Source organism: Cebidichthys violaceus, unplaced genomic scaffold, assembly GCF_023349555.1.
Source record: "Cebidichthys violaceus isolate CVI_PGR_0920_01 unplaced genomic scaffold, fCebVio1.0.p SCAF_12, whole genome shotgun sequence".
NCBI lineage: Eukaryota > Metazoa > Chordata > Actinopteri > Perciformes > Stichaeidae > Cebidichthys > Cebidichthys violaceus.
In genome coordinates, this window is record NW_027176285.1 from 7,933,238 (window position 1) to 7,955,443 (window position 22,206).

The window sequence follows — 22,206 nt, forward strand, 5'->3', positions numbered from 1 at the left end:
GACCACAAAAGGTCTGCCAGCTTTGCTGTTTTCAATGTTGTATGATTTTCCTATCCTTAGCTTGTGTTTGATTATATTTAATTGAATTGTGGAATGTAGGACTTCTTCATAATATCCTGAGAGCTTTATTCCTTTCTTTACTTTACCACACCCACCTGGCCGCATTTCGCTTTCATTCTTCCTTTAGAAATGTTGTATCAATCTCCTCAATATCTTCATTTAGGTGTATTTTATATATTCCTGTTGCACATATTTATGTAATTTTTTTTTGTTTTTGCACCGCTAAATAGCCACCGCCCCAATATGTCCCCTTGTTTCTTATTTCTTTGTAGTAATAGGCCACATGATGATGAAAATGTTCACTCATGATCTGATCTCTGACACCTACCGCTCACATCTCACTGCTAAATTCCTTGAAACTACGGTTAAATCTAATACTGAAGAGTTCCCTGTGTGCATCTAATCTAGTCCCTCTCCTTTTAAAAGTGATTTGACTGATGAGGCAGAGTTTGAAGCCCTGATCTCCTCAGGTACGTCATTCCACAGTGTAGGAGTCCTGATTGTAAAGGCTCTTTCACCACTTATGGATCTGGACCGGGTACAACAAGGAACAACGCATGCAAGGAACAGGGAAGGAGCAGAAGAGATCTGATAACTGGGGGGAGGCCTCTCAGGGCTTTGTACATAATTAATAACAGTATCAAAACTCCAAATGTCAAAATAAAGTTCACAAGACGCCAAATCATTTCATCATATTATGTCAATTTATTCTAAAGCATTTGCACAAATAGCACTATAATGAAAAATAAAAATCCCCAAAAACATAACAAAACAGAATCCATTGTGGTTGTGGCTAAATCATTGTCACCTTGTTGGGGAACAAGTGTGCACTGGCAGCTTGTGTGTAAATGATTCTTCTTCTAGAGCTTGACGATTAAAGAGTAAAGAAACAAATCAATTTGATGTATTTGTTAATCTCGGGTAAATCTCAAGCATTCCTTTCAGAGCAATCACTTTAGTGGTCATTTTAATACACAATAATCTCTACACAAGGACGTACTTCAAAAGAAATACAGTATCTGTAGAGGATAAGAGTCAGTGCTAAACCAAAAGCAACATTTGTTCCAGTTTTTATTTCAGACATCGCTGGGTGATGTAAATATTTTTACAGAACTGATCAAACTATATACAATATATTACAAACATTTCAAATCAACTCAGAACAGCTTAAGGCTGTTCGCTATTTAGGCAATTCAAAATACAGGAAACACAGAGAAAGAAACAATCATTCAAAAGAAACCATTTCCTGCAATATATGTCAATGCTTGTTATAGATTAATAATGTGAACTGGTCCTGTTGCTATTATCCTTTCAAAAAGCCAAAGTCCAGCTTAAGCTTGCATTTCATAGGAGCATTTCATAAGCCCTTTAAATTGCACAGTAATTGAGATCAGCGACTGTGTTTAGTCTTATTGTTCGGATGACCGGGTTAATTTGGTGGTATGGAGATGTGTACTGAAGTGGTACTATGGAGACAAGATGAAGATGGAGTGATTTGAGGACTAGTCCTTGGAAGTAAATTTGGGCTCTGCTCAGGTGGTGATACAAAGTTCCAGGTACTTTCAGTCAGTGATGTAAGACAGTTACAAAGGGCCCCACTGCACACGTTTATGACGGGCCTTATGCTGCAAACCATTCCAAGTCGGAAGTTGATAATTCAGTCGGTATTCCTGCCTCCCAGTGCATCTGCTCAGGAAAACATGCCCGCTGCTACCCAATGTTAGTATGTTTCAAGTCTCTTGTGACAGAAGACCATCTTTAAATTAACAACTAGTGAATCCTGTGGGCAGATATTTCTCATGCAAAATTTAAGATCTACCATACTTAAAAATATAATTTTTTAATAAATAATATGACCTTAAATTCTGAAAATCTATTAAAAACATTTTAGGGATCCGCGGCAACCCTGTTAAAGGAAACGGGAGAAGTAGGATTGTAGCCTACCCCTAAATCAACTGAATGTAGATGGCAACTACAACTTGTTCCAGCACGTTTCAGATAAAACACAGCATGGATGAAAAGGAGCTCCACCATGTTGCTGGGACGTCGGGAGCGTTTATGTCAGCGAACTTGGGCTAGATGGATCTTGCCAGAGTTTCCGATTTAGAATTCTAACTTGAATCCATTCTATGGTTCTTTTCAGTGTCGGAGGTCGTCTTCTTCTGAGTTCCAAGTATCTAGTCTAACCATAGTCTGTTATAGTTCTTCAAGCAACTAACACAAATACGGTAACCATCATTTTACCGCTGTATCTGTATGGAGCAGGACAACCACACTTAACATAAAAAAGGGAAACTGTGCAGAACGCCTTTTGGACAAACCAACCAGAAAGTCATTAGTGTATGAGGTGAGTGGGCCATTCACAGGGAGCTGTATATTATGTTATCCCTTTTCCACTGCAGAAAGTAAACACAAAGTAACGCTGTTTTAAGTGTAGCCACTGTCAAAGGTTTAGTTTGTTGGTTGTGGAACTAAATGTAGGCATTGCTCAGGAGAGGACACTAAATGCAAGGTTCAGGAACTTCCAGGTGTTATCAAGCCCATGTGTCATAACCACTATGTTTCTACTGTATGGAGTTGGACAACCAAAAAAAAAGTACCAAACCAACAGGTCCAGGCCCTCAATAGTATTTGGCAAAAGGGGGGACTTTAGAAGGAGCAAGAGTCCCCAGATGAAAACAAACTGATGTCCAGACATACACAGCCAAACAGTTCAGGGAAACATCTAAATAATGAAACAGGATAAAATGTGCACAGGGGAGCAAACACAAGTACTTCAATACACTGGACCCTGTTTTGGACCAGCTTGTGTGGGCCCGAGCAGTGCCATGGATTCTTCATCTTCATAAAAACAAAAGAGAAAGTGGATATTGAAGCTGTCCATTGTTCATTGTCTGTCCCACATTCAATTACTTCTGTGCTTTACGATTCCTGAACAGTACTGGGTTGATCAACTCAACTCATTGGTTGTAATCCTACATTTGCTGCCATCTAGTGAAATCTAGTGGCTAGGTAATAACACTCCATTCATGCATAAAATAAGATTCTTCAGTACATCAACACAATGAGCAAACAAACAAAACATAATGCATTATTTTCAATATTATCAAATTAAATGGGATATATAACAGAATATGGGAAAATTGTGATGAGCATTTTACAGTATATGTGGTACAATTAGAGAGTCCGTAGCCTATATTCTGTCAGACACATTTTTACATATATACCAATTTAAAGCATTTATTTTGAGAAAATTGTCAAAGTAATCTCAATGTAAATACTGTGCTTGAAAATTTGTGACTCTTATGGATGTTTTTGTTATTTTGATTTTATCTTGATTCGGCCAACATTGTGATTGGATGTTGAAATCCAAATTAGGTAGGCACCGTTGACTAATTGAAGCAATGATGAATACTCTATGCAGGACAGCTACATGCAAGGCAAGGGTCACGGGACAGAGAGAGACAGATGAAGGCTACTGCAGGCTTTTTTAACTAGGCTAACATTACTTATACTGGAAGAAAGTTGGTCACAGGATTCACACATTGCTTGTTATAATGGTCCCCCAAAAGTCTCCTACTGCTTGTGCAGGAGATTTGATCAATGTGTAAGTCAGATGACCCCCAGGTGTGGTCTGGCCAATTCAAAACCAATCAGATTGCGATGTGCTTGCAATTTGACCTGCATCAATATATTTGACCTGATACAGATATCCAAATACAGATCACATGTTAATACAAGGACCCCTTTACACCTTGAATTGAAATGCTTTTTGAGTGATTAGATTTTGTTTGGATAGTGCTTGACCTCATAAAAGTACAGGTGTAAAGGCTCCCGAAACGGTGGTGGTCAAGGACGCATTGTGACCACACTGGACACAAGTGTAAATGCAATTGCGTTTTCAATCCACATACAAAAACTATGTGAATAGAAAAACTTAATTACACGCGACTTAATTGCAGTCAGTGGCCAGTTGGCGAGCTGAACTACTACTTGTCAAAATGGATATTCAAGACATTTGTGGATTGAGTCAAGATGAGACCAAGTGTCTGCTTTCAATTTGGTGCAACAAAAGAATAAAAGCAAAACTTGGCAATTCATATCAATCAAGCCATTTATGAAGCAATGGGCTAAGCAAATGTTGGAGAATGGCTACAACTGGTCGCGGCTGCAATGCGAATGATAGGAGGATGTGACATTCGGTTGTTTGAGATGGACAGATGAGGATCTCAATGAGGACATTGGAGACACATATTAATACCAGGTCCAATGTAATCAGATCACATCATATCTAGGTACAATCTGGATATGAGACATTTTAATGCAAGGTGGAAAGGGGGTAAGGATCTCACTGAACGTGAGGCCTAAGGAGAGTGATGTAATACTACCCACACCTTTGATGATTATTTTAAATGAACTGCAATGGCTTAGCAAGAAGGATAAATCAACCAACAGGACAAATAAGAAATATGTGTTGTACACTGAGTGGTCACTGAGCATTATGTACAACTAATATGATATTCATAAATTACAGTATTCATGAACTATTGTTTTTTTTTGTTTAAGATTAAATTAAATAACTGTCTTCTATCTCCTATATTATCCTGTATGGTGTGTTGATTAACTACAACAATCTGTAATGAGTGGGAAATGACCTAAAATCAAGTACTGTTACAATGAGAAGAGGCTCAGCTCGGAATCTCTTGGATAAAACAATTAGAGAGCTTTGAACTACACTGATTAAAATAGCATTTAAATAGAACTTGTACCTTTGGTTAGCTAATCCAACATTGACTATTCCAACATAAAAAACATTGTCGGCAGCTTTACAACTATTCTTCCTCATGAAAAAAAACATTAACATACATCCAATCTTTGATATAATTGCTAATATTCCATCACATTATCCATTTTCTAATACTGTTGTTACAAAAATAGAGATTTGATTGGTATTGAATGTTATATGCAAACAATATAAAGGCTTCAGTATACTTGAAACACATCTGAAACCACCTTGTCGGGCTGCGTCCGACAATTTTCGGAATAATTCAACAATCACGCACTATTTTACGCAGGATGGTGTAACCAGGTGTGCAGAGGTATATAAAGGTCACTTTTTAAGGGTGTAACCAAGTGCAACACCACAAATGCTGCGCCACCATTTGAATGTGCGGTATCGCCGTTTGTATGATATGTCGCATTGAGACTACAACACACTCAAAAGACACTGAGTTCTTGGAGATAGATCGGGGAGGCAGTCAGAAGGAGGCTGTGACAGCAGGCTTTTTTAGTCCGCCTTTACGGTATGTGTGGTCATTTGGTACAGGTAGGTTTTGCCGTGAGCAGTGGTCACACTTCATATGAACAGCTTCGTTCAAAGTATACTTACAGACTGTACCTCCCAGGCATGTGGAATGACCTACGAAGACTTTATCGCAGCACACAAATGGCTGTAAAAAATAACAGCTATACCTCAAAACTCTTACATACCCACTTTGTTCAGAATGAAGCCATGATACATAATTACAATGATAGTGTCAAAGTATAACAGCAAGAAAACAAGTGAAAGCATGTTGTGGGTATAAAGTGGAACAGCCAGTGCTGAAGCTGCAGACTTTAGGTGAGACCTGGTCTCTGAACTGAGTCTCTGTGGCATCATTCACTGTCCAGCTCCTTGTGCTCTGGGGATGGACTCTCTCTGGCTGGCAGGAGGTCGTAGTGACAGGGGATGTGACTGTTTTTTGGTAGATCGTATGGATCTTGACCAAACTGTGCGTTGCCATTGCTGTCTCCAGTCAGCTGGACGGTACTTACAGGCTCTGAAATCAAAGACAGGCAAGTTGACAGGTGCAGGAAGATTAAAGTACAAAGCTGTAAACTTAAAGGAACAGACCGACATTTTGAAAGATTTTGTAGCACTAAACTCGTCAGAGTTTAAGTTGAGGTGAATCAACTTACAAGTACGAACACTTCAACACCCCTTATTTAAATATAGGTCCCAAAAGTTGTAAAATGCACTAATAGCTGAATCCAGAATTATTTTCCTTCCTTCATGTTAATGAGCCCGAGACCAAAGTTGGAGGCGGGGCTAAAAGAAAACACTAGTGCGCTTGCTCTTGGGGCCCATAGATCCCAGTAATTTTATTCTCAGAAGTTGAATTTGTTTTGCTTCATAAGATGAGAAATTTTCATTATACATCCACGGTAAACACAGATGTGGATTCAGATTTTGCAACCTGCAAATTAATTAAAATGAGACAGACTAATACCAAGAGGTTTCAGGAGTTCTTCCTTGTCTGATTTGAGAATCTTGGGACAGAGGGTGTTGTACAGATTGTGAAGCCCCTTGAGGCAAATTTGTGATTCAAGGCATTGAACTAAATAAATAACGTTGACTTGACTACTATGTAATGTTACGCACCATCCACCATGTAAAATTCCTTGTATGTGCAACATAAATGGTTCTGATTCTGATGTAGTTAATGCAATTGAAGCATACTCTATAAAGCACTCACAATGACAACAACAAATGTAAGCATAAGCTACTCACCAACTTCATAGACATTGCGGTTGTTGGTGGGGCTGTTGTTGCTGATCTCAGCATATGGTGAATCCCGTCTGGCCGGTGACTTCATTTCTACGTAACCACATTCCGTGTTTTTGGCTGTCAGCGGGGGAGGGTCCTTTATCGTGGCATATGGGTTTTCAGAGCTGTTGAGGGAGCAGGAGCTGGCATGATAGTGTGTGCCCTTCAGATCTGGATGACAGACAGAGCAGCCAGTGAGATGTGAATTCCAGCAGTTCATTTATTTGTAGTAGTTTATATGTATGTAATGTGTATTTTACAGGACCTACCTCGTAAAGATTTCCCCATGTATCTCCTGTCAACTCCGTAGGCTCCTGGAATGAGGAGAAATAGAAATGAGAAAGGTCAGTGAATGGTCGGCAAGCCTAGGTCCCAACCTTTGCCTGCCGCCTGGCTCACATTGCACACAACCCCCTGCTTTCCCTTTTCAGGGCGAATTGCGACAACTCTCTGTGACAAAGTCATATAAGGTCAGTGAATCTCTCTTGGTTTGGCCTAACCCCTGAGACCACTTGGCCTTGGAAGACCCTACCAGGAACCATTGCCCAGACAACACAGCTCCCAGGATCACTGGGGCACACAAACATCTCCACCACGTTACCTACGTATACGAAATCCATTAACTACGCTTTAATGTATTCTATGTCTCACCCAGTTCATTGAAGCAGTCTTCTTGTTTCCAGTCTGCAGGCAGTGTGCTGTTGTGCTCAGCTAGGGGAGCCCTTTTTCTCTGATCTACATTCTTCAAGCTCACAAACAGCTGGCTGCTCTTGGCCTGAAAAATGACAGTGAAAGGGACAAACATCAGTTGGAATATATATAATTATAAAAAAATAATAAATAGAAACATTTCTCATGGCATTCTTACTTTGCCATCTCTTTGACCCTCTATACAGACTCAAAGTACACTTCCATACCTTTCCAAATGGACCATTGTTAACATGTGGAGAGCTGGTCAGAGTATGGTAGCTGGGGTTGGAAAAATAGCTGCTGGGGTGGGCCTCGCATGCTGGTGGGTGAGCATCTGAAAAATGAGATAGTGACAAGAACCATTACCAGGAAGTTTGTCAGTGCTTTCAGAGCATGAAACCCAATATTATAAGCATCTCAATCTCAACAATCAAGTGTTCATTGGGTTTGCTTAATAGCAGTCCTCTTCATCCCTGCCTCTGTAGGCATATTGCACTATTCCATGGCGCATTACAATCATCAACTTTCAACAGGTGGAATAGTGTGAAAACACTATTAGGTGTGTGTATGATGTTGCTATGTATGCACATCCTCATGTGTGTGTACTAGTGCACTAGATTTACCTTCTTATATCTACTTTCAACAACATTGGGCCTCATGCAGGAAGTGATATAAAAACTAATTTCCTCTTACTTTTATTTGCATCCACGATTTGTTCTTATTTAGTAAGTACCCTTTGATTTCTGAGATTCACCAATGTTATCTTATTTTGGCACTTCTATAGGTAAGGTAAGAGAGAAATGTTTTTGAGTAGTCAAGAGAAAAAAAGATCTTGTCTTCAGTTCACAAATTGTTTGTCCATGGCAAGGACACAACTTTTAAATTTGAGGAACATTAAATCCCCTGTTTCCTGTAAAATCAATTAATTAGTCTTTCCAGCACCATGGGAAGTGATTTAGCAACAACTGATGACCCAATACCTGGAAAGACCAACCCAACATGCCTTGCAGTTTGAAGCCGGTCAACCTTTAATGTACCTGCAATGGTGTAATCAGCAGTGACCCTCATAGCAGGAGTGTAGGTCACTGCTGGCATGGTAGGCTCTTTTCCCTTTTGCTTCTTCCTGTAGATGATGAAAAGGAGGAGGAGGAAAAGCACCAGTAGCACCAGGACAATGATTCCTGCGATGGCTCCGATTCGGTAGGTGTCCACGTGCATGGCTGCGCTGGTCAAACTGTTGAGGCTGCCCACCACTACACCAGCTGCAGACAGGGGGATGAGGAAATGTAGAACCAGAATTAGTCTGTTCGAAATGAACATTAGTCCATTTAAAAAAAATGAAACTTGACAAAGTAGTTCTTCAATCAAAAGGCGGTGACTCTCAATGATTAGAAAACCGAGGTGATCTGATTATAGCAACCATTCCCCAAAACAGGTCTAAGAACTGACTACAGACAACAGGAGGGAACGCACCTTGGTCACAGCGAGCTCCCTTCCAGCCTGGGTTGCAGTAACATGTACCAGTCATGTGATCACATGTGGAGTTATTTAGACAGTCACACACCTGACGGCAGCCATAACCATACGAACCAGGAGGACACTCTGGAAATAGCAAAAAAAGTAATAATTTAATTCAACTTTAGTAAACTATTATTATATTTTATTATATATATACTGTATATGTAATTTTGTTGTATTATAATGTAATATATATATATATGTAAAGTATAAGCACTAAGAGGAGCTGAAAAAAAGAAGAAACACAGACAGGATTAAGACAGCGCGACATACTTTGTTCGCAGTGTCGTCCCATGAAGCCGGTGCGACAGGTGCACTGTCCAGAGATGTGATCACAGTCAGCTCCATTCCTACACTGGCAGGTCAGAGAACAGTCCTTCCCATAAAAACCCAATGGACAACCTGTAAGGGCGCAATCACACAATACATGATATACTTTTAAAATGCTCTATTTCTGAAATAAACAGCAAATGCTGAGTGACATAAATGTTTCAAAAGGGACTTTTTCTAAAAAATAATAATAATGTTTAGTTTAATCATACAGAAGTTATTTACTACATGTGATGAATGTCACACTGTGTGTGTGTGTGTGTGTGTGTGTGTGTGTGTGTGTGTGTGTGTGTATCTGTTACTGACGTTGTGTGCAGTAGAGGCCGGTCCATCCTGGGGTGCACTTGCATTCTCCATCATAAGCGCTGCAGTAGGCTCCGTTGTGACAGTTACATGTGTGGATGCAGTTGGGTCCCCACTGACCAGGAGGACAGTCTGCAGCACAGTGACAGCAAAAAAAACGCATATAATCTTTATTCATACCATCTAAATGACTTCTTTTTACCTCAGATTATACAATTTCAAGAAGAAACTTTCTTTACTACTTTACAGGATGACAACATTTTGACCACTGTGTCTCTTATTGATTATTTTATTGAGTGAACGCACGCTGGGAGCAGTCGCTGCCGATCCATCCTGGATAACACTGACAGGAGCCATCGATGGGGTTACAGGTGCCGTTGTTGGTGCAGCTGCAGCTCCAGGCACAGTTCTTCCCAAAGTGACCACTCGGACATACTAAAAAAAGTGTTAATCATTCATGTGCTCACTTTTTCAGTATCACTGCCATACATCTCAGATACTATCTGTGGTGTTCCTGGATTTTACTTGGCATCAAACATGGTTCAAACATTTACTGTGTATAATCATAGACTGTGTGTAAGAAATGGACGTACCCTGCTTTATCGTCTATTTGACTCAAAACTTGTATATATATATATATATATATATATGTATATATATATATATATATATATATATACATATATATATATATATATATATATATATGTATATATATACACGTCCATTTCATATACATATATATATATATATATATATATATATATATATATATATATATACACGTCCATTTCATATATATATATATATATATATATATATTCATGCAGGAAGCTGTGACCGGTATCAGTCTTTCAAATCCCACATAGGTTGACCCCAGAAGCTTTTGTAACACGGTAGCTTTGTCATAGTGTGGTGCAGGGGGGACTCACCCTCGTTGCACAGCGCCCCTTTGAAGCCCGGCAGACAGTCACACTGTCCTGAGACATGGTGACACGGACCGTTACTGTGGGCACACTGTGGACAGGTCTGACTGCAGCGGTGACCAAAGTAACCTGGAGAGCAGACTGTGGGCAAACCAGGGGAAACACCAAGATGAGTTCATTTAATCTGCATATAGCTTTGACCTAATCTCTGTTATCTCTGACAGAAGGATCATGCGATCGGTCAGGTGTGTGCATCCCTGAGTGAGTTTGCGTTTGTCCTCGGCTAGTATCGCATTCTGCTGCAGCGAACTGCATAATATTATCGGTGCCCAGCGATGGCTGCATGCTCAAGGACCTCTCATGACTCACACTTTATCAAAAATACTTTTATTGCCTGTTTTATACTGCAATTGACTGCCTGATGACTCCTCCCTCACTACTCTCAACCAGCCCCCAGCCGGAAGGGGCCACTAGTGATAAAACAGCTGAGTGCACCCCCAATCTCCCATCTGCTACTCTGCACCCATAGGGGGATAACGGTTTGCTGTGCACAATACAGTTTGGCTAACAGCTAACAAAACAACCAGTACACACTCTGCTGTACCTTCCAGCAGCAGGTTGACAAGGTTGTATGAAGTGTATTATACAACAACTTTAGGCCAATTGCTTGCATACATCCCTGCTTGTTTTTGAGTTTGAATGAAGAGAGTATTATGACGCCTTACAGCCTTTTGGTGTCTAGACCCACAATTAGCCAATTAGGGGTTGTATTAATTCAATCACACAATACAGCATTGGTTGTTGCAGACACACCTGGAGGGGATCAAATGAGTGCAGCTTTCTAAGGTAACATCTAATTATGCAAACGTTGGTGTTGAAGGTTTCTGCATAACATAGAATAATTAACCAGAATTACATTTCATATCAACATTTCTACATACATGTATTGTATATCAATGTTAGTGTTTTAACAGCTTGTAGCACTTTTGCCATCTCAAAACTGCATTCACACTTTGCTTGAACATTGGTAAATCCATAGGACTACTGTAATGGTAATTTTTTACGTAGTATATATTTGTACTCAGTATATTGTATTCATGCATAAGTAATTTTGCTCTGGACTTTGTTGAACTTCACCGTGTCTCTGTTGTGCAGAAGGATTCTCCCTCTCTGTTCACATAGATAACTAACTGTGTTGTATGAGAATGTTCCATGCCAAGGCCTTTGGGCTGCTTGTTTTGGTTGCTGGCCGTTTGTTTTTGATTGTTGTTCCATCAGTCTGAGACCAAAAGTCTGAGACCGAGATGTCTGTAACGTTGGCCATCGGCCCCCACCTTTGCTCATTCTGTATAAAGAAAGCTTTTTCACTATTTTCGAGGTTCTTCCTCACTGAGACTGCACGCATTCTGTTGTGATGATTGAACCTTCTCTGCGCAGAGAATAAATACTTAAAAGACAACCTGGTTTTTGGTATTATGTATTTCAGCATGAAAAGACTCACGCAAAGCGGGTATAGGAATATTTTCCACCACATTAGACAATTAGCAGCACTTATCATTTCCCACCTCCTTCCTTAAATGTGTAGAAGACAGGATCAGTTCACTGATGACATAAGACCTGCTATTCATATGACAGGTACACTGTCATGACCAGTTGGTTGTTGTTAAGCATGAACGTAGATGAGAGGTCCTAAAAGTTCTATGGAATAAATCGTAGCAATACTCACATAAACCAAAGATCCATCTCCATCACTAATGATGACTGTGTGATACAACTGTACACTTCAGAAAAAAACTAGAAAGTGGGACTCGGAAGGAGTTTTAAGTTGTGAAAACCGTTTGCATGTGAGGGTTGTGTTACTACTTCTTTTTCAAAAAAGCATTAACTTTAAAGGAGTTTGACCAAAGTCTCCAAAGTAAAGGGCAACATTTATTTGCTGCATATGACGCGTGTCAAAACCCCCACACCCACACAGACTACTGTGCAATGCCTGGACTGGTGCAGAAACGCACGCAGCTGTGGATGTTTTTTATATAGTAATACTAACGGGAGAACTTTCAAGAGTCGCAAACTTGTCAGTTATCTGGTGAAGATTTGAAGATCCTGTTCTTTGCCAAGTTTTGGAGATTTTGCAAAATGAATTGTGGATTTAATGCTGAAGAAGTCTTGGAGAAGAGAGACTGAGTCAAAGACTGGAACACGGAGACATCACTACAATGAATTCCAATGGGTCAGAAACACGAGCATTCAGAGGACAAGATTATCTAAAGCACTTCATTTGTAGGTCAAACTGAGACTGAAATGTCACTAACAGTCCTGTTAGTGTGTGTGTGTCTGTGTGATGATCCTGCAGTTCAAGTGGTAGGACTTACTCCTTTGACAGGTGGTGCCTCTGTATCCTGGAGCGCACTCACAGGTCCCTTCATCTGGAGAGCAGGATGCTCCGTTCTTGCAGTTACAGTGTAGGGAGCAGTTTGGGCCCCAGCGGCCCTGTGCACACACACTGTCGCAGTGGATACCTACATGCACACAAATGCAAATACCTTTCAGTGTATTGTGTACAGAATGCATGCAAAAGTGTAAACTGAGTACTGACCCCAACCCTAACCTTAACCTAACATAAACACAGTCTGGACCCTCAAAAAGGCCTTTGAAGAAATAAGGATGTAATCGCTTTCCGAAAATGTCCGCACTTTGTTGGTTGAAAAATTGTACGGTTCTCACTATGTAGTAAGCACAAGAACACACACACACACACACACACACACACACACACACACACACACACACACAGCACCATAGAGTCCAGGAAGTAGGTGATATATTTGGTGTACTGTAAACTTAAAATATTTAAACAGACTATGAGAACATTGATACTGTATTAGGCCTTACCAGTCCATCCGGCCAGACAGCGGCAGTGACCAGTAGAGTGGTGACATCCATCAGCATGACTGCAGTCACAACGCTCCTTACAGTCCAGACCATAGGTGCCATCCTGAGGTGGAAGAACAATAACCATCACAGGTCCATTCACATTCTTTACAGAGAAACTCTTTATGCTTTTAAATCCTATTTGACTTCCACAGCTTCCTGTGTTCTTACTGTACGGGGCAGTTTATATTCTTAAAAGTGTGCAGTATGAGATCAAATATACCAGTACCAGTATCTATAACCACAAGGTGACTCTCACCCTGACAAAATGTGATGCACAAAAATGTTTGATGCTTGTATGAGACTGTACTGGATTTGTACAGGCTGCAAGAGTGGATAGAGAGAGTCATACAGCTTAACCAATGGCACACTAGAGAAAAGTAAGAACGAAAGAGTGTTTTGGAAAAGTGCCGTCCCATCTACATGCCAAATGCCCTGTTTTACAGCTGTTGGCAGCTGCACGACTACAATTATTCACGGAAGTTTAATTGATTCTTTTCCGCACCCGCATTCCATGAAGACCCGCCCTACTCTGCCTCTGATTGGCTAGTGCCCGATGCCCACTTTGCAGAATTTGTGAAGTTTATTGCTGATGAGCAAGATTGGTGGCAGGGTAGGCAGGGTAACATGAAGATGTTAATCTTCATGTTGATAAGGCTTTTGAAAATATCAATACTATCAATAGCTGTAATTTGTAGTATTGAAACAGACAAAAAGGATACCAGTAGAAAAGTGAATTTCAGCGGACTAGAGCTGTGATTTCCTCTTTCATCTGCCGACACTTATTAATATTGATCACATTCAAAATCTCTGGGAGCATCCATGTCCTCTCACCTGGCAGTGGAGTTCACACCTCTCTCCTCTCCAGCCTGGAGAACAGGTACAATGACCGTCCAGGGCGTTGCACGCTCCTCCGTTCCCACACATACAGGTGAGGTTACAGCCCAGACCCCAGGTACCACTGGGGCAGTTGATGGAGCAGTCCACTCCATGCCACCCTGATTAAACAATGTCCGTGAGATTCAAACACACCCGTAACTTCAGTAACAGTAACAGTAGCAAGCATCACAACCATTCAGTGTACCATGAGGATTAGAATACACAGAAAACAGTTTCCCTGAAAGAACGCCGAAAGCTAAAGTCAGCAAGCTCTGATAAACAAGTAGACTGCAACCAAAAGGTTGGTTTGCCTGAAAAGAGTCGTTGTGTTTCATCATTGAGTCATTCCACTAAGCCAGAGGTCTTCAACGTTTTATAGGCCAAGGACCCCCAAACTGATAGAGAGATGGAGCAGGGACCCCCTACTATATACAGTATATTATATAAAATTGTGTTTTATATTAAGCTGGGCCTAGTGCCATGTATACACATACCTTGTTATTGTGCATTCAATACTAAGCTATTCATATCGTCATGTTTTTATTTTAAAGGTACAGTGAGTAGGGTGGCCGTGACACTGCCATTCATAAACACACCTTGTATGATAATCATGCATACAAGCTATTCAAACTCATGTTTTTATTTTAAACATAAATGTGGAAGCGAAAATGAGTGATGGCCTGTTAGTGCCACTGCCATGCATAAACATACCTGTTATCTTGCATACAATACTGAACTATTAAAATAATGGACAGATTGATGTTTGGGAAAAAAAAAATAAGAAAAAAAAATTGTCTAATCAACCAAAGATTTCGCAGACCCCCTGCAGTACCTCAGCGGACCCCCTAGGGGTTGCGGACCCCCTGTTGAAGACCTCTGCACTAAGCCTTTTACGAACGAGTCATTCAGGAAAACAGAGAGAATCCAGTGGTGTGGTAAAGGCTGTAGTAGTAGATCATTCTCATTTGTTGTGAATTAATAACAGCCTTTTAAGAATAACAATTCTAGTTAAAAAAAAAAAAAAACACACAGCATGAAATATCTTTTCATATTATTGACATAATGACGTACTAATACATTGCACAATTGCATTTCAATATGTTTTTTATATGTTCCCCTCTCACCCGGTTTACAGGAGCAGGATCCGTCCACAGGTGAACACTGAGCTCTGTTCTTACAGTTGCAGCTGGAGGAGCAGTCCACTCCATGTGTCCCTGCTGGGCAGGGGACTGTACAGTTGGGACCCTGAGAGGGTCGATACAGTAGATGAATAGTCAGAACTGTCAGTTATATCACACATCCTCTAAACACAGCTCTGTAGCACTGAAGAAACATGATCAGTTCGTCTGCTGTTTGACTAAGTTACACCCACAAGTGCCTCAAAGCGGTGCGTTCCACATTTCTTTTTCTTGTCTAGTCGTCACATAATTGGACACCTTTTGTGACAACCAGTTCTCCAGCGAACATCAGATGTGTCTGGCAGATGTGTGACATGTCTGCAGAGCTTCTAAATGTGCAGCAGAACTGGAGGTACTGTGTGCTTGCTCATATCAACCAACTGTTAAATCTCATTCTGTTGGTAGAAATTAAAAGCAATATCAAAAGCGTGCATCAAGCAGCTGGGATGAGACATCTGTTTTTGTCACAATTCATGTTGAAGACTTCTGCTATGAGAAATTTGTTGGTTTACCCCTGCAGTAATGTCTCCACGACAAGAACTACTGTGATGGCTATAAAAGACACAATGAGGACAATGTGGTGTGTCCATCTGAACATCTGGTCATGAGGTTTGATGAGAATGTTTCAATCAATTTAAATGACCTGATAGTTAAAATAATAGTTGAACATTTTGAGAAATAGGCTTATTAGCTCTCCTTTCATCTATCTGTGTGTCAAGCTTAGCATTAAGACTGGAAGCTCTGCCCGAAATGAACACACCAACACCTCTAAAGCTCACTGACTGATACATTGTATCTGGTTTATTTATCCCATAACTACAAAGAAAAAATAACTATTTGTGGTTTTAGTGGGAGGTCCGTCTTAAATTTCCTGGAAAACAACAGCCAGATGAAGTGGCTGTGGATACCTTCTTAGAGTAACATTGGAGTGTGGGGGGTATTATCATATCTAGAGAGCAGATAAACTGTTGATACTTTCAGCATGTGACTCCCCCTAAAATGACAAACTTGTATTCTTAAATGTTTTTAGCTTTAGGGAAGTATTATTGAACTTTGGACTAGCTGTTTCCCCCTGCCTCCAGTCTTTACGGTAAGCTATCTGCCATCTGCCAGATATCTAACCCTTTAAGACAGGACACAGGAACATAAAGTACATGTTTAGCATGTGCTCCATGCCCCAGTATGCAATGTAAGCAGTGTCTTGTAAGCTCATCTGGACTAGGCACACACTAGTGTATGACACCAAATGTTATGAATTCATTCATTTATGCTAGAAAACCATAAAAGAAAATAGGATTAAAGGACAACAGCATTTGCTGATCTTGCGATAGTTCTTCCTGCTGCCACTCGATGTCACTAAAGAGCTGCATTCTCACTAATAGCACCTTTGATGTGTACTGTGTGAGCACATGGAACCATGCACTGCACAACTGACATGTTCAGTGTTCGGGAAGATTTTCAGTTCCTAAAGTAGTAGTTCCTAAATTAGTGTCTTCTGGCCTTGGGTTGCTGGCAAAGACTTGCCAGGCGATGCGCCCACAACCACACGCCTCATCACACATATACTGTATTGGCCTCGTGAATTAACATGATAGGTGACCTAAAGCAAAGCGCATTGTGACATGACAGAAATGGGTTTTTACCGTGAAGCCGGGAGCGCAGATGCACTCTCCGGTCACACTGTGGCAGTCGGCACCGTTCTGGCACTGGCACACCTGCTGGCAGGACTCTCCATAAAATCCTGGGGTGCACGTCTCGTTGCAATACAGGCCTGACCAGCCAGGCTGACACGTACACTCCCCTGACATCGGGTGGCAGCTGGTGAAAAGAGAGGAACATATCATTAAATTGTGCTTCATTCTTGTTTTGTTATTGCTCATACTGTAGGCCTATTATTGTCTCCTAACTTTCAGTACCTGAATCTTTATCAGGGTCTAAAGGGTTAATTGTGCTTGAATCAAATGTGTTTGTACTTGTTGGCACACATAACAACACGCGCTGTCTTATGTCATCCTGAATTAACAGATCTCTGCGGCAATCTCTGTGGCAGGAAAACAAAATATCCCATATTCCAACAGCACTGTAAACAATACTGACTCATACAAACAGATTCTGCCCCGCTTGTAACAGCTAAATTAAACTGTAGTATCTTTTCTGGCCCTTGCTGCCGCCAGCACGACCAAATGGAACTCTGCCCGAAGACACATGTGGGGTTTCTCTTAGTTTTTCAAAGGAAAAGATAATGAAGTAGATCACTGGGTGAAATGCTTGTCAGATACTGTTGGACTGACAAGCACTCTGCCTGAAGGATGGTGATGTTGTTGTTCAGATCATAGGCACTGATCATGCCTATCAGGCTCAGGTCCAGGAGGCCCAAAGTGAGGCCCCCTGGCCTTCGCCTACAAAATGTCATCAACGAGACAATAACCAACAAGTTAAAGACTCAAAATGACCACAAAGAAACATGAAACGACTGCAAAGAGACGCACGATAACTACAAAGAGAGTTAAAATCACAACAAAGAGATGCAAAGCAGCGTGACGGTGAGTATCTACTCGACACCATAGACTGTATAGAAGTAGTGGACATAGTCATCGTGACGTCACCCATTGGTTTGTGGACTGATGTTTTGAAGCCTTAAATTCGGCGAATTTTCCGTCGCCATCTTGAATTACGGCCTTCGCCATATTGTTTTTTTGGGAACCAATGAATGGAAGTTACCATATTTGGAATATGGAGGAGTAACGTAGAGACGTCGTACACGTCTCTGGTAGCATCAGCGACCTGTCAATCACAGTAAGCCCGTGCTAAAGCATCCCCTACTTTATGGTCTGTTTGACTCTAAATGGACCATCATTTAGTAAATGAACATCATGCTGTATTGAAGAAGACTTGAAACTAGAGATGTAGACCATAAACTCATGTTTACAATGTTTACTGAGGTAATAAATCAAGAGAGAAGTAGAGTCATTTTCTCATAGACTTCTATACAACCAGAGGAATCGTCCCCTGATGGACACTCGAGAGAATGCAGCTTTAAGACACTTCTGCATCAGTTTCACTCGCCAGAACCAGAGGTTGCCGCCTGCTTGACACACATGATATAGCTACACATGACATAAACAAGAAGGAAGACAGTTGGCACAGTTAGAGAGAAAAAATAAACATTTCTTAAACACATTTAAAAAACACCAAACCTGAGCTCACAGCTTTATACGTCGAAACGTCCGTAATCTAAACCGAACCACAATATTTTGTCAAGACTCGTCAAGGTCGTTCTGGGAAGCAGACCTCTAAGAGAGGCTCTATTGTTCCTTAAAAAACTGTGCAGGTGTAGCTGTCTCTGATTCTGAAGGACTCTGAAAGTCTCCATGCCAGCAGGGTGGGGATTATCTGCAGTAACGCAGGTGGAGCCAACCTGTGCTTGTCAGTGATTGTGTTTGACTGACAGCTGGCCCACCTGACACAGCACTCCCATTGAGGAGCAGCAGGACAGCTGTTCTCTGCAGACACATGCGGCCCCCAGCTGTGCTGGCCCAACCGATCACTGACTACTGGCCCACAACGGTCAGCTGTCTCCAGGGTCAACCATCAGAGTGACAAACATATACAGACAACACATGAATACTTCTTCCTGACAGGATACAGATTGGAACACTGAGCGTCATGTTTTGGAATATTACAAGCAAACTCTGTTTTTCAAGATGTTCGAATTATAGAACAATAAATTGATCCCACCTGTTATATGCAGGATAAAGTTTGAACACTATAAACTTGCATACCTGCGTGTGTTCAGGGCATAGCACGGACACTTCCTGTCACACCGGAGGCCGTAGCGTCCTTCAGGACACAGTCGGACGTCGCACGTCTCCCCTGTGTAGCCCGGCTCACACAGACACATCCCGTTGGTGTGGTAGCACTTGCTGTTGTTCTCGCAACGACACGTCTTTGCACAGCCAGCACCGTAAGTACCAACCGGACACTCGTCCTGGCACCTGTTCACAGCGAGAGACACAGCGGTGGAGGTGATCAACAACTTGTTCACCCAAGACAATGAAACACCTCTCTATGTCGTTACTCTTATTGCAACGGTTTCTTTGTTTAATATGTAATGGAACATGTTTTGTTCATATGGGGCGAATATGCTTTTGGCGTATTGCCCCGCAGAGTAAGTTGACACATTTTTTTTCTTGACAACGATTTTTTAAGATGGGAAAAAAAGGGATGTTAAGCATGACTCTCGGTTTAGCAATAATATGTGCACACAAATGAATTACAACAAACAAAGGAACCCTGCACACGGTTAATTAAACTGTGCAAACAGTGCTAAAGCCAGACTCGGGCATTCTGACTGAAATGAAAGAATTCTGTCTAAAAATTGTAGTTTTAAGCAATGTAATACAATATGTCATAGTCATACATGACTCATAACTTGTGCCAGAAAAAAAATAGTAAACAACATACTAAATACTACATGTGCTTAATAGACTGCAAACAACTGAGTCACAGCCCACACACAGTCCCTAGTTCAAGCCCTAGTTATATACCTCGGTATTTGTCTTTTTTGTATTCAGACATATCCTCATCTGCTTCACACACACACACACACACACACACACACACACACACACACACACACACACACACACACACACACTCTCACTCACACACACACACACACACACACACACACACACAAACTCAAATACTTTTCATGATGATGATTTCAGATATGTGTATTGCTCTTGTCTCTGGAGTATATATTATTATTTATGTCATATTTTTAAAACCTCTTTTTTGGTATAGAGTCATTCCAAAAATACATTGAGTTATGATTGAGTTTCTGTGAGAACACACTTGAATTTTGAAAGATTATGGTCATTGGATGCATTTAGTTTCTAACTGCTGACTGTGTAAATTCAGCATTGAGAATTGATTGTGGCTAATTATAAAATCAAACCTGTAAATACGAACGCCTCTTCACATGTCAGCAATAAAAAAAAACATTTATTTGAACTGCGATTGGCTGATGGACACTCTCATGCAGAGTATGCATGTTAGAGTATGCTATTTTCCTGACACTGGTAATCAATTAAATGAAAAATTATATAATTTTAACATGAACCCCCTTCTGCTTTTATTGTGAAGGCAGCAACGGCATGTGGCAAAGATTAGACAAGGACATGAGTGGGTCAAAGTGTCAGAGTCAAGCATGCTCATCCACCCCCTGAACTCCGTATAGGAACCGCCTGCTTGGCTCACCAAACATTAGGAATCAACCTCTGGGGTCCATGAATATCCAACTAATGACAGATATCGATATATAGACAGCATCAACTATCATCAATATTCATTCCAGATATATAAGATATAGAACTTTACTACATGTATCAACTAAATAAAATACATCACTGTCCTGAAACACCACACACTGCTGACTGCAGTAAAGAGGCTGTGTGGTGGTCCCACAGCTCTCTCTTAATCACAGTCATTGCTGGAACACAGAGCTTCAGCTAATGTGGCTGCAGCTAAGCAAAACACACAGTTTGGAAACGAATGCAGCGTTTCCTCATTATCTCATCCAGGGTTACACAGTGCAAACAAATCAGTCCAACCACCAAATCAAGCTGGGTTTGAAAATTAAATGCCGTGCTCTGGACCCGTCATTTAGAGCAGATATCAACCTAATTGTGTTTTTAAGTACTTAAAGATTTTGTCTGAACCTTCACTTTGCAGTTACCTTTTTATTCTGTATTTGTATTTTTTTTATCTTAACGCCCCATTTTATCATCCACATTCTTGCAAAGCACTGTCAAAATGCAGTGGTGTTCCTTCTTCCGCAGGATAAATATTGCACACATATTTACACACACACACCCAAAGTTCCATTGGGTTCGGGTGTGGCACGGTTAACCCGGTTCTAAGCAGCGCCATACTGTGACGTTCAGCTTCCCTGAAACCCTCATTTACTCATGGAGGGGCTATTCCTGTCCTGTCCCTGGTCTGCTTAAGTATATGGTGTGTGCTCTCTGATATTGCTAATTATATGGGCCTGAAGCCCTGCGTGGCGCTCTGCTGAGATCTGTCCGTGAAAACACAGACTGGGCTTCCTGGTTTGGTTTTTCTCTCGGCTCTCTGGAGGATGTGGAAGAGTTAAGCAGACACACATGATCTGATTTGTATTTTTGTGTCTGTTTGCTTGACTCTTCAGCATGTCATAATGAGGTCAACACAAGTTTTACTGTCAGTTTACGGTTTTGCACTTAGCATCTTAAACGTCATAATAACTCGTAACTAAAGCTGTCAGATAAATTCAATGGAGTAGAAGGTACAATAATTGCCTCTGAAATGTAGAGGAGTATTAGTAGGACTATTGAGTAAGACAAAGAGTGAATACCTAAGTAAATTAGAAGTAGGTCCAACTTGAACCTGAGTACCCTACAGTACTTGAGTAAACATACTTAGTTACTTTCCACCACTGAACAAAAGTCTGAGTAACTGGTCCTGGGTTTGATCCCCTCAAAGCCAACTTTCCTCTTACAAGTGCAATGACTGTATTTTTGCATATGCAGTTTTTTTCACTGCATTGCATTTATACATTGTATGCATTTACTGTATCTATGCATATACGTTTGTACTTTATTTTGCTGATTGGGTGGGTGAAATAAAATCTTCAATCATCTTGTTTTAATGGAGCATTTTTGCTGAGACTACTTTAAGTTTACATAGTTTTTAAGGTGGAGATTTGTTTTTTTTCTGTTCTGATGTTTGGGTTTGGGTTAGGCGTTTAAAAACACACTATAAA

General features: G+C 40.8%; 1 protein-coding gene across 1 annotated transcript in view; it reads right to left on the reverse strand.

Moving 5' to 3' along the window:
* Nucleotides 1–753: 753 nt before the first annotated feature.
* Nucleotides 754–22,206, reverse strand: part of megf10 (multiple EGF-like-domains 10) — a 75,532-nt gene continuing 54,079 nt past the window's right edge. The window contains exons 9-25 of the mRNA XM_068706111.1: nucleotides 19,184–19,396; nucleotides 17,045–17,219; nucleotides 15,348–15,468; nucleotides 14,179–14,342; nucleotides 13,306–13,408; nucleotides 12,786–12,932; nucleotides 10,420–10,554; nucleotides 9,794–9,922; nucleotides 9,491–9,619; nucleotides 9,128–9,256; nucleotides 8,810–8,938; nucleotides 8,374–8,598; nucleotides 7,564–7,670; nucleotides 7,298–7,421; nucleotides 6,916–6,960; nucleotides 6,611–6,817; nucleotides 754–5,879 (exon numbers count right to left, since the gene is read on the reverse strand). Of these exons, the coding sequence (XP_068562212.1) occupies nucleotides 5,716–5,879; nucleotides 6,611–6,817; nucleotides 6,916–6,960; nucleotides 7,298–7,421; nucleotides 7,564–7,670; nucleotides 8,374–8,598; nucleotides 8,810–8,938; nucleotides 9,128–9,256; nucleotides 9,491–9,619; nucleotides 9,794–9,922; nucleotides 10,420–10,554; nucleotides 12,786–12,932; nucleotides 13,306–13,408; nucleotides 14,179–14,342; nucleotides 15,348–15,468; nucleotides 17,045–17,219; nucleotides 19,184–19,396 (2,446 nt within the window). The 3' untranslated portion in view covers nucleotides 754–5,715. The remainder of the gene's footprint in view (nucleotides 5,880–6,610; nucleotides 6,818–6,915; nucleotides 6,961–7,297; nucleotides 7,422–7,563; nucleotides 7,671–8,373; nucleotides 8,599–8,809; nucleotides 8,939–9,127; nucleotides 9,257–9,490; nucleotides 9,620–9,793; nucleotides 9,923–10,419; nucleotides 10,555–12,785; nucleotides 12,933–13,305; nucleotides 13,409–14,178; nucleotides 14,343–15,347; nucleotides 15,469–17,044; nucleotides 17,220–19,183; nucleotides 19,397–22,206) is intronic.